This window comes from Colobus angolensis, unplaced genomic scaffold (genome assembly GCF_000951035.1).
Source record: "Colobus angolensis palliatus isolate OR3802 unplaced genomic scaffold, Cang.pa_1.0 Scaffold50, whole genome shotgun sequence".
NCBI classification, from domain to species: Eukaryota; Metazoa; Chordata; class Mammalia; order Primates; family Cercopithecidae; genus Colobus; species Colobus angolensis.
In genome coordinates, this window is record NW_012118488.1 from 2,617,567 (window position 1) to 2,629,156 (window position 11,590).

At 53.9% G+C, this 11,590-nt stretch overlaps 1 protein-coding gene across 1 annotated transcript; it reads right to left on the reverse strand.

The window, feature by feature from the left end:
• Positions 1 to 6,364: 6,364 nt before the first annotated feature.
• HOXB9 (homeobox B9) lies at positions 6,365 to 11,590 on the reverse strand. Its single transcript, XM_011959878.1, has 2 exons — positions 10,959 to 11,590; positions 6,365 to 8,336 (listed from the first exon to the last, which is right to left on the reverse strand). The coding sequence occupies exons 1-2, from the start codon at positions 11,473 to 11,475 to the stop codon at positions 8,101 to 8,103; spliced, it is 753 nt and encodes a 250-aa protein (XP_011815268.1). The 5' UTR covers positions 11,476 to 11,590; the 3' UTR covers positions 6,365 to 8,100.

The window sequence follows — 11,590 nt, forward strand, 5'->3', positions numbered from 1 at the left end:
AGAAAAAAAAACGCGGATTCGCCGGCTCCTAGTCACCCTCGCCAGGAAAGGAGAGGGAAAGAGAGGAGGAAAAAAAAAAAAAGAAAAGAAAGAAAAGGCGAAGAAGATCTCGAAGTCGACACAGTTTTTGTGATTTCCAGGAATAGAAAAGGACAGAGAAGCCTCCAAAAGTCTAAGCTTGCATGGCAGCCGCGGCTCGCTCGCCCTCCCCCCACCCCCCACCCCCCAAACAAAAATATACCGCCACTTAAAGAGGTCCTCGCTTTACATTTCGAAGAAGGGATGCCAGTTCATAAACAGTTTTCGGTGATTTACTTCCCTGCAAATGAGTTGTTTCATATTTTGCACTGTCTTTTCATGATCATTTGCATCCATTAGAGACCCCGCATCCTATTGGCTTCTTCGTACTCCTCCCGGACAGAACGCAGAGCGAGGGTGAGAGCGAGAGAGAGCGAGCGAGAGAGAGAGCTAGAGCGAGAGAGCGCCAGGGAGTGAGGAGAGAGTGGAAAAAAAAAAGGAGGGGAAGAAAAAAACACCCAGGGAGAGAGAAGGGGAGAGGGGGAGAGAGGGGGAGAGGGAGAGGGGGTGAGAGAGAATGAATACGGATTAAATCTGTTTAACTACCTACATTAATGAGATATCTCTCGCCTCACAACAAATCAAATACCTTCGCAGACCACCCCCAAAGACTGATGTGGGGGAGTCACGGAAAAAAACACGCACACACACATACACAACGCGCCAGGCGTAGGCACGCTGTTAATTTCGCGATTTTAACGAGGCAATTGGAGTCTTTCTAAATGTCAGGGTCGCTTCGGAAAAATGTAAAAGAACACGGTTTAATTGCGCCGAGTTTTAAAAGGTCCTATAAATGTAATTGGTATTTTAATACAAGTTATCAAATCATACAGCTTCCTCTCCTAAACATATTTTCAAACAAACGAGGTAGTCATATTTAAAGCTTTAATGATCAATTTCCTTATTATTGATAAAGGTTTAACTATCGTGTGGAGGGAATTGGCTGGGTAACCGGCCCCCCAAAAAACGGCTGTAAACTCTTTAACAAACTATAAAACGCAATAAAGCCGGAGTCTGTTGTTGTTTATGCCGCAGCGCATAAAAGCTGTTAGCATTTTACGAGTTCTTTCCTCTACAGCTATAAAACTGCAGCTTCGATCGCCCCCGCCGCCTGACTGCAGCTCGGTGGGGGTGACGAAGCCGAAATGAGAATGATTATGGGGATTCTTTTCGGCACAAACGGTGACTTTTCTGAGATTTTCACCTCCTTCCATCCTGGCAAGCACCTGCCCCCACCCCTTCTCTGGAGCCCCCAAAAGGTCCCCTCTCTGCCCTGCCCTCTCTGCCCCGCCCTGGCCAGTCACAAAACTTCCTCTCATTAAACAAATAAGCAAAGATTTTCTGTGAAACAGGGATCTGAGAGATCTTAAGAAGGGAACGGGAGGGAAGAAGAAACTTTCTGGTTAATGAGCAGTGGTTGAAGCACAGAGCAAAGTTCGAGCTGCCACTGCCGATTCTGCAGGTTTGTGCAATCTCTGCTTGCTGAAAAGGGGGTCTCCTGAAGGCCCTTCAGCCCAGTCAGCACTTCTGAGGGCAGACTTTGCATGAGGGGAGAGGGCCTGACGCCATCAGAGGGATGAAGCCCCACTGGGCTACCCCACAAATGCACCTCAGGACCCAGTAACCAAGCCCAACTATTAGCAGCTCCCAACCTTCTCAGGCCTACCCCCACACCGTCTGCAGTGCCCTAGGGTGAGAGGGCACCACTGAGCCCATCAACGCATCAAAAGAAAAGAAGGTTGGGTATCAGACCCTGGCACCTGGCCTTGGTGTCTGCTGTCTTATGCTCTCAGCCGCCCTAGGCAGTGCCTGCAGAGTATGTGTTTGGGAGGCATCTATTAGTCCTCAGTGTCCCCAAGACCTTTTGAGCCAGTCACCACTTAAACTGACTTGGGTTTGGGATTCAGATAGAGTAAGGTTGCTAAGTCCCCCATTTTCTCTCCTTTCCCCTTGGGGAGCTTCTTGTTAAACCTGGCTCTCCCTGCAGACCTGGGGACCAGAGGCCTGAACACGGAAAGCTGGAACAAGCTGACTGGGTGCCACACTCTGTGGCCACTGCATTCCCTGCCTACCCGGCCTCACGATGGTGGTGGCCAGGCTTTAGAAGGCCCCAGTCTGAGGGTCAGAACCAATAGCCTCCTGTAGCAGTAGATTGGTAAGGGAGAGGAAGGAGAGAAAGAAAGAAAATTTTGAGCAACAGAAGTGGAGGCTTTATAAATACATTCAATCCATTGTTTATTCAGGAAACAGTGGTTTGTTTTTCGACGGGCACCTTTTGGGGACCCCATACACCCCAACATTTGTAAAAATGAAACTCACTTTTCCAAAGGGAACCTTACCAGTGAGGTCATTTAGTTCTTCAAAAGTGAACCCAGAGAATGAGAGAGGGGCTAGAAGGGGGAGAGAGGTAAAGGAAAGGAGGAGCGGAGAGAACCAGGGCTTTGAATTTTCAGCGCGTGGCTGAGGGGACCGTGAGGCAACGGAGGGCCGAGTTAAGTTGTTGCCGAAGCAAACATTTTTATCAAGTGCAGAGGATTTTATGGTCATTATTTGAAAACTCACCGGCGAGATACAAATTCAATGGCTTGTTCTAAATCATCTCTACACCGTGCCAGAAATTCCTGATGGCAGGAAAATATTTCTATTATGGGGGGGGGGACAAGAAAGAGCGAGGAGACAATTTATAAACACCCAGCGGAGGGCAGATTTATTAGAGAAATTCAAGTTGAGGAGAAACTCCGCTTACCTCCTTACACTGAGTCCTGGTGGGGGAGAGGAGATGTTGCAGCTGGGGTGATTTTGAAGGGGAGGGTGTATCTATTGCTGGCGCAGGTTTGTCGGATGGAAGGCAGGGATCTGGTGGGGCCGGGAGGACACAGGAGATTTGGAATGCAAGGGGCTGTGGACAGTCACCAAGGTGCGGGTCTCAAAACGAAAGTGCCCGGAGTCCAGACCTCCAGCTGCTCAATGAGGAAAGGACCGGCGCCCCCAGGTTTGCCTGCGGCCAGGGCCAAGGCGCGCGGAAGCCGCAACTCTCACCTGGAAGCCGAGGAACCCAGGGAGAACCGAGCTCCAGCGTCCTGATGCCGCGCCCGCCTTCGCGCCCATGGGAAAACGCGCATTCTTTGGGGCCGCGCAAAGCATCCAGAGGCGATATCCGAGCTTTCCCGCACCCCGCTGCCCTGGGGAGCCCCTGCCCCGTGCCTAGGTCGCCCTGCGCGCGCCCAGCCCAGCCCCGGACTCATACAAAGGCACCAGAGCTTGCGCCGGTGCGAAGCCGCCCTGCCGGCTCTGAGCACCTCCGAATCCCCACAAAAGCTATGGCTCCATTCCCCCACACAAATTGGGGGGTCTTGGGCTGGCTTATGCGATTGATTTTCTCTCCAGTTGGTGGGCAGCCCGCCTCAGGGCAGCTTCCTCTCCATCCTACCTTCTTTTGCCGACTCGCCCCTCTCACCTGACCTGCTCACCCGCATCCAAGGACATTCCTTTCGCCTCCCTTCACGGAAAATCTCCTTTTTTCGAATCAATTCTCCTTTTGGATTTGGACCCATTATTCCTATTATTACTATTATTCCCCGTTTTCACTCATTTGTTGCCCCACGGAACACAGCAACTGAATGAGAAGCACTGAGCCCTCCTCGTGGGGAAAATTCAGAAATTGACCATTTGAGAAGATGGGGGAACACTACTACAACAGAAATCTATAAAATGGGGGTAACGCCATAAAGAGTCTTTTTTTTTTTTTTTATTGGGGGCAAATTATTCATGACTTTTGGTAGCACTCAGTTTCTGGATTCACGGCCGACCAAGGCGCGGTGCGGGGCACAGACATCCTGAGCCGCCGCTCCCGGGAGTTTCACATGGAGCAAGGGTGCCATCTAGCGGTTCCTTTGCGAAAAGGCGCCGCAGCCACCGGCTCCACCAGTTTTCTGGGAGAGTAGCCGCAGAAGCGGCCGGCAGGAAAAACTTTCATAAGTAGCAGGAAAGGGGGAGGGATAGGGAGCGGGCGTCGAAATCAGGAAATGGCGCATGAAATTGTGTAGATAAGCTAAAAAACAGAAAAAAAGAAAAAGAAAAAGAAAAAACACCACACAGAGAAGAAAAAAAAAGCCCTAAGCTTTTTTCTTTCTACGTACACCTTCCACCCCTGCCCCTAATTTCTAGTGGAGACCGCAAACCAGTGCGTCCTTTGTGGCCTGTAAAAAGGGGGACCGCGCACTTTTCAAACTTCACACGACTGTTTCAAATTCTGAAGAGAAACAATTGGGCTTTTTGTCGTCGGGGGAGAGGAGGCCTGACAGGATGGGATGAGACTGTAAAAGAATCAAGAGGCTGCCCGCGCCCAGACGTCTGGCCCCGCCGGACCTGCGCGCGCGCGTGTGTGTGTGTGTGCGCGCGCGCGCGCAGGAGACTCCTCGTTTCGGACGCCTGATTTTGGTGGGGGTGTGAAGAACAAAGACAAAAGTCCCAATTGCAATCTCTGAAGCATTTGCGACAACAGAGTGTTCTTCCCTGGCTTCTCTCTTCTCCCTCTCTGCCCCCAGCCCCCCCACCCCCCGCCCCGGAAACCCGGAGTCCAGCGTTTTGGGCGTGTGAGGGTGAAGGCTGCCGGAGCGCGGCCCTCCCATTCCCCCGCCCGGCCGGCAGCCCCGGCCCAGCTGCGGCTCTCTCAGCTCCGGAAAGTTTCCCCTCGCTGTTTGCTTTGCTGCTGTTTAGTTTCTTAACCTTCAGAAATTTATACGCTATAAACTTTTATAGCGGTCATATTCTTTTATTGCTGCGCACACGGCATTGAATTCCTCTCCCGGCTTCTCTCTGCCTCGCACTCTGGCGGTCTCCCTCTCTGAATCTCTCTTTTATGACAACTGATTTCCCCATCTCCAGCTTCCGAGCCTCCGCATCTTCGCCTTTGTTTGTCTTTAAAGAAGCAGCCCTGGGCTGGGGACCCAGACGCTGCCGGCAGAGGCCTCTCCAAGCGCCCTCGCCCCTACCACGCAGCACTCCTCTCTGTTCCCCTCTGTTCCAGCCTCGCTGAGCGTTTGCTTTAGGCAGAAACCGACGTTCTGTGTTCGCTGTCAGCACTGGCTGGGCCTGGGTAGCCCAGGATGGGGCAGGAGCCTGGTCTACACCAGCAGTAAAGTTAGATTCATTTTGTATCCCCAATGAAACCCTCCTTGGAGGGTGCCTGTCCGGGCCTGCCTGACGCCGAGTTCCTCTTTCTCCTGCCTCCCGCCCTTTCTCGGATCAGTTCGTCCTTTCGTTGGAGGAGGGTAGGCCTGGCCTTTTCACTTGCAGGCTCCCTTCACTCGGGCCATGCTTTGTTCCCAACTCTACTCCAACCCGCAGGGTCTCCGCGGGCCGCAGTGTTGTCGGCTTAGGTTGGGGAGAGGCTCCTGCGGAAGGCCGGCTTGGGAGCGCCGGCCCGGCGGAAGTGGAATCCCAAGGCCTGGATGAGAAGCGCAGGCTGCCCAAAACTGCGGGCTTCATGAGAGACTCTGGCGAAATCCCTCAGTCTGAGAGGGACAAAAAGGTGCCTCTTGAAACTGAGTTTAATTCTGGGGTCCTTTTGGGAGGTGAATTTTTCTACTAACACATTTCTGCTTCACACTCAATGCCCTCTCCACCCTTTGCAGAGGTGCTTAACCAGGTCTCAGCCCCTACCAACCCAACCCAGCTCAGACCAAGGCTGCTACCCTGTGGCTCAAACTGGAGCCTCCAACCCCAGCTGGGGGCCGAGAACCCTAAGGGTTTGGCTCCCTTTGAATGGAAGGAAGGAGAGTCCAGCCCTCGGGAGGCCTCTGTCTAGACCTAGGCACCCTGCTGCAGGGAAGAACAGAGGGAAATTACTGTGTTCCTCCCCTGCATCATATTTTAAAATGGCCAAACTAAGGTGGCATTCTCAGGAGCTGCAGGAAAACCTACCTTCCCTCCTATTCTCAAGTCAGTGAGGAGGTCTCAGGACCTCATTGCTCTCCAGACCCTGTCCCCTCTCCAGACAACCCACATTTCCTTCCCCCCCACCCCACCTCCAGTTTTCCAGTTTTCCTGTTGGAAGGCTCTTGATCAGTTTAACCAGTAGTCTTGGGACCTGGGGTCTGGGACTGGCTCTCAGCTCCACCTCTAGAGAGCTCTGCAGGGGACCTTGCCCTGCAGGGTCTAAGGAGAAACCTCCTGAACTCAGCTATCTTTTTTTTTTTTTTTTTTCAAGCCTTTCTCCTGACAACTGGGATCTCTACCTATGGTCAGGCCCAGAGAGCCAACACAGAATAAGACACAGGAGAGATTTATTTTCTATAGTGATATATATTTTTTGTTCTTTTTCTTTTTTTCTTCCAAAACAAACAATTAGAGCTCTAGGCCCCTAGCCCTCCCCACTCCCACCCAGAACCCTCCCATATAATCGACAACTGAAAACAAGCGAGACAATCACCCCCAAAGAAATCACGAAACACAAGCACAATTTCACGACAGCCACCGACAAAGCAAAAAACTTCTACTGGAATGTCCCCTTGCAGGATCAGGAGAAGCAGGAGCAAGAGTCTACAAATTGAAGGGGATTGAGAAGTAGGGGAGCAGGGGGAGGAGGGGAAGCAGAGAGTAAGCTTCCATCTGATGCTTAGGTGCGATTTTGCCTCTTTCATTTGCACGCGGGACTGTTCCCCAGAAGCGCGCGCACGCACCAGCCGCGCAGATCGGCATCCAGGCCCATGAAGCAGGAGGCAAAGCCCGGCCCTGGGGCGGGTTTCCTTTGGCGCTGGGGCTGCAGCCGCCAGGCCCGGGGCTCCTCCGCGTGGGTCGAGAAGCCGACGGGATTCGGAGGAACGCGCAGAGCTTTGCGCGCTGGGGCCATTGCTCCTCCCTGTCCCAGACCACTTGTCCCGGAAGGGAGCTTGGGAATCGATTCACAATAAATTTTCATTCGGACTCTCCTGGCCTGGCTTTCCTGTCTACAGTGGGGTTTGACCTAGCGGGGAATGGAGGGTGGAGGGGGTTTTCTACAAGGGGCGGCTTTACTCGCGGGTGCAAGGTGGATTCGAGAGCTGATTTCAGAGCTAGGGAGGACGCGGAAGAATGCAGGGCCGGTCGAGAGTAAGAGAAGCTACAGTCTGTCAAGTGGTGCACAGATGAACAGGACAACATTGTCAAGGCTCTACGACCCACAGTCTGACCTTCTTTTGTTGGAAGGAGAGGGAAACATCATGCAGAATTGAACATTTCCTGCAACAAAATGTACATGTTGGTGGGAGGCGGCGAGTAGTTCCACCTAAGATACCTTCATAAAACCAAGTGCTGCCTTTTCTTGTACTTTCTAGCCCACCAGCTTGGGGGCTAGGTTTGCCCCATCTTCCCCATGGCCCTTGGCCTGAGAATAGTTGGCAACTCCATGGGGATAGTATGGCAATGCTGCAGCCTTTGGGCTGCAACACCTCACTCAGGAGTCTGCCTCTAGACATCTCCCCAGTGGGTATTTGCATCAGGGGTAGAATCCGGGCTTGCCTGATGATCTGAGGGCTGTTTTGCCAAATTTGGTGTGCGATGGTCTGCATCTGGAGCGTCACTTCACTTGACTGAAGGGTGGTTGTGAGCTTGCCCCATTATTACTGTGTGGGTGTCTGCTGAGCTGTGTGGAGTTGGAGTGTCCCTGGGTGACTTTTGGGTGGGTGTAGAGAAGAAACAGGCAAGCTGGAAGTGAGGGGCTAGGACTTCCCAGAAAAATTACAGGGCATACTAGGAGCTTGACTAGGGTCTCTCTTTCCTTGTGGCCAATCACATTCTTAGGAACCAGCTACTTCTATCTTCTAAATCAACAAAACTTTCTCCTGACACCCAGGGAGAAGAGAGAGAAAGGTAAGGGCAAAGGAAAGGAGAGAGGCTCTAGGTGCAGATAAAGGACTTGGAAGAGAGACTCCCTTCCCCATTCACTTGAATACATCCCAGACAACGCTGGCTTTGCAGTCGTCACATAAATAAGAGTGAGATGGGGAAGAGCTGGGGAGGACTGGGGGTAATCTTTAATCTTTACTCTTTGCCCTGCTCCTTATTCATTTTCTTCATTTTCATCCGCCGGTTCTGAAACCAGATTTTGACTTGTCTCTCACTCAGATTGAGGAGTCTGGCCACTTCGTGCCTACGGTCCCTGGTGAGGTACATATTGAACAGAAACTCCTTCTCTAGCTCCAGCGTCTGGTATTTGGTGTAGGGACAGCGCTTTTTCCGGGAGGAGCGAGCGTGCAGCCAGTTGGCGGAGGGGTTGGCTGAAAGAGAAGCAGCGATAGAATCAAAGAAAGGAAAGGGGTTGAAGGGCCCCAGACCAAGAGGGCACACCCTTGGTCTCCACTCCCCATCTTGCATTGGAGATGAGGCCACCTGGGCCTTCAAGTTCTCAGGAAGGGTGTCACAGATGGGCCAGCCACTGCTATAGACACCTCCAGGTGAGCGGCTATGTGGAAAGGATGGAGCCAAACGTGGGCCCAGGCTTCTTCAACATTTCCAAAGCTCTGCCTACATCAAGTTCCCTCTCAATTTTTCTCCACTTGGGTCCAAACTGCTTAGGACTCTGGTCAGAGTTCAGCATGGTTGAAGCCCCACCAGCAGCACCCCCAGGCTGGCTAGGGGTGGGTATCTGACTTGAAGAGTCCTGGCTCTAGGAGGTGAGAGGAGGATTTGAGTGGGAAAGTGAGATGTCTGTTCAGTTACCACATTTAGGGTGTCACTTCACCCCAAGAGACCTTTCAGCCCTTCAGTCCAGTCCCAGTACACCCTGCCTTGATCACAAGCTTGTGTCTCTAGACCACATGGCAGCAGGCATGTGTGTCTGTGTAGAAATCTCCCCCTCTGTTACCACCACACACCACAAATATGGGGCTGCACTTAGAGCCACAAACAGGCAGCACACTCCAATTCACACGCAACGCAATTGCAACCATTTATCAACTCCAGCCTATGGACAGGGGAGCGCCGGGGGCTCACTGATAACTTATGGTTGCAATAGTCTCTCTCCTTTTCAGCTCCTGCTCAGCTCACAGTTTGGCTAACACAAGTTCAGGGAAGTTGGGGAGTAAAATTGCTCCAGTCCCAAGGTGGGGAGCCAGGGGTGATGTGGAGGTAAAAGGAAGCCCTTCACAGCACACCTAGCCTTAACTGGTCCTGTGTGAGGGTTGGAGGGGAGAAGAGGGTAACTGAGTGGAAGAGAGGAAACAAAAATATATACAGGCTTCTCTTCTTCTTACCCTCTCTCCCCCTACTCTGGAACTCAAAAAAGTTGCCAAATAAAGCTAAGCCAATTAAAAATAACAGCCACCAGCTACTAGCTTCCTTCTCCCCAAGTGAAAAACACTGGATTTTTTTTATATATAAAAAATTTGGTTCATCCTACGCTAAGTACCCTGTCTTACCAATTTGCAGTGCTATTTCCTTAATGTGATTGCCTGGGATGGGACCCGTAGCCGCATTAAATATGAAAGAGGGAAAAAACGGTTAATAATTGATCCTAGCCAAATGGCTGCCTTGCAGTAATGGGCTTTTCAGGCAGAGATTGGGGTTTTAGGGTGGGGGGTCTGTTTGGGAGTGTGCGGGGAGAGTTGGGGAAGAATGTCTTCCCCAAATGCCAGCTCTTAGGATTCCGCCTGGCAGGTTGGAGGTGACAGGACCCTGCAGGGAATGGAGCAGCTCTTTACTCTCTAGTAGGCAAGGATGCACTAAAGAGCCCTGGGGCCACTCCCTCAATGGGAAACCTAGCAGGGCAAGGAGAGACGAAAAAATCCCTACTTCCCAAAAAGAGTAAGAAACGAGGACTTGATCCACCAGCCTGCGAGTCATTGTTTGGGGCTGAGTTCCCTCGCCGATGAGCCTTTCTCAACCTTAAAAATAAGTAATAGGAGAACCCTCTCTTCTCACCTAGTAGCACCTCCTGAAAATCAGCCAGACTTGGCGTTCTGACTGGGGTGCTTTTGAGGAGTGGGAGGTGATGGGAAACTACCCATAAAGGGTAAAGTTCTCCGCCTCTCTGCAACCCTCTCTTCCTCCCACCCCTCCTCTCCTCGGGATGTCCCGATATTCTGAAGCGATTCCCCGATTCCCCAAGAGGCGGACAGCCCGGGCTGGGGCTAGGGAGCCCCGCAGACAGCAGCCGGGTGGGGGGGGGGGACCGCAGAAAAGGAAGCAGCAGCCCCGGCGAGGACGCCGAGAAGGAGAGGGGCCACCAGAGGGAAGGCTCCCGGGGAGTGGCCGGCGCATCCGGGGAGGGGGCTCAGTCACCGCGTCCTGGGCTTCCCCCGCCCCTCCCGGCGCCGGTTGCGGACTCTGCACGGCTACAGCGCGAGATCTGCTAGGAACAATTCTCCGCCAAGCTGTTGCATCGCAAATAAAATCCTAATGAGCCCCCTCCCCCTTCCCCTTGGCCGGCTTTTACGGTCTGCGCGTGGAGCGGGGAGCTCTGCCAGGCGCACGGTCCCGGGCAGCCCAGTGCGCTGCGGCCCTTGCCCTCGCCGGCTCTCCGCCTCGCTGGCCGCCGGCCCCCCGGCCCCACCAGCTCCTCTCCCGGCCGTCGCCGGTCTCTGGCCGGGCTTTCAGCTGGGGCCTCCGGGAGACAAGGGGAAAGAGGGCCGAGAGAGCTGCAAGTCGATCCCAGAGCCCCTGTTCCCCGCAGGACTTGAAGAAGTGGGGGCAGCGCTCCTCTGGCGGCCTCAGTCTCCCCTTCTAGAGCACGCAGCTTTCCCCCTTCCCTCCGACTTTCCTTCCTCTCCCCTCCTCCTCCTGGCCCGCTCTCCGGCCACCGCCGCAGTTTCCCTTCACATTGTCGGCAGTTTATTGCCTTTCCCCTCCCCGCCCCCCTCCTGGCCTTCAGCCTGGGTATTTCCTCACTTTTTATAACTTACTTTGATCCGGCCTCTCTTTGTCCTCGCTTCCTTCGCAAATTTTATTGTCCCCGTAGCCGGGTCTTTGATTAGACAGCACGGCCTCCCTGCCCGCCGAAGTTTCCAAACTGTACTCGGGCGTGCCCTGTTTAAGCAGCTCCCCAGGCGCGCCCAGCAGCGGCTCCGCCTTCACCGCCGCCTGGCCCTGCCCCGGGGCCGCTTCGCCGCGCGGCGCCGGCTCCAGCCAGGTGCGTAGGTACCTGCTCTCGGCCGGCGGGACGCCCTGGGGCTGGATGTAAGGGTGGTAGACGGACGGCAGGCTCCCGGACGCGTGCGGGCTCAGCGGCGCCCAGGAGGCGCCGAACACCGGCGCTTTGGGCTGGAAGCTGCACGAGGGGAACTCCAGGTGCTCCGCGTGGCCCGGCTGCCGCGGGCTCGCGTACTGGCCAGAAGGAAACTTGGCTGGAGGCGCGTCCTCACTCTCGTGACTTATGATCGAGTCGACATAATAGCTGCTAAGCGTCCCAGAAATGGACATTCTCAGACATTATCCGGGCGCTGGCAGGGGGAAGGGAAGCGCTCGCGCGGCGGCGCCCAAGCAGGGAGAGGTGGCACCCGGACCGGTGTGAGGGCTTTCGGACGCGACCCCCCCA

Bases quoted from the DNA above. Each gene is read 5' to 3' on its own strand.
- HOXB9 (XM_011959878.1), bottom strand. From the start codon at position 11,475: ATGTCCATTTCTGGGACGCTTAGCAGCTATTATGTCGACTCGATCATA. The intron at 8,337-10,958 runs GTAAGTTATAAA...CTTCTCTTTCAG, and splicing joins CAAAGAGAGGCCGGATCAAA to CCAACCCCTCCGCCAACTGG.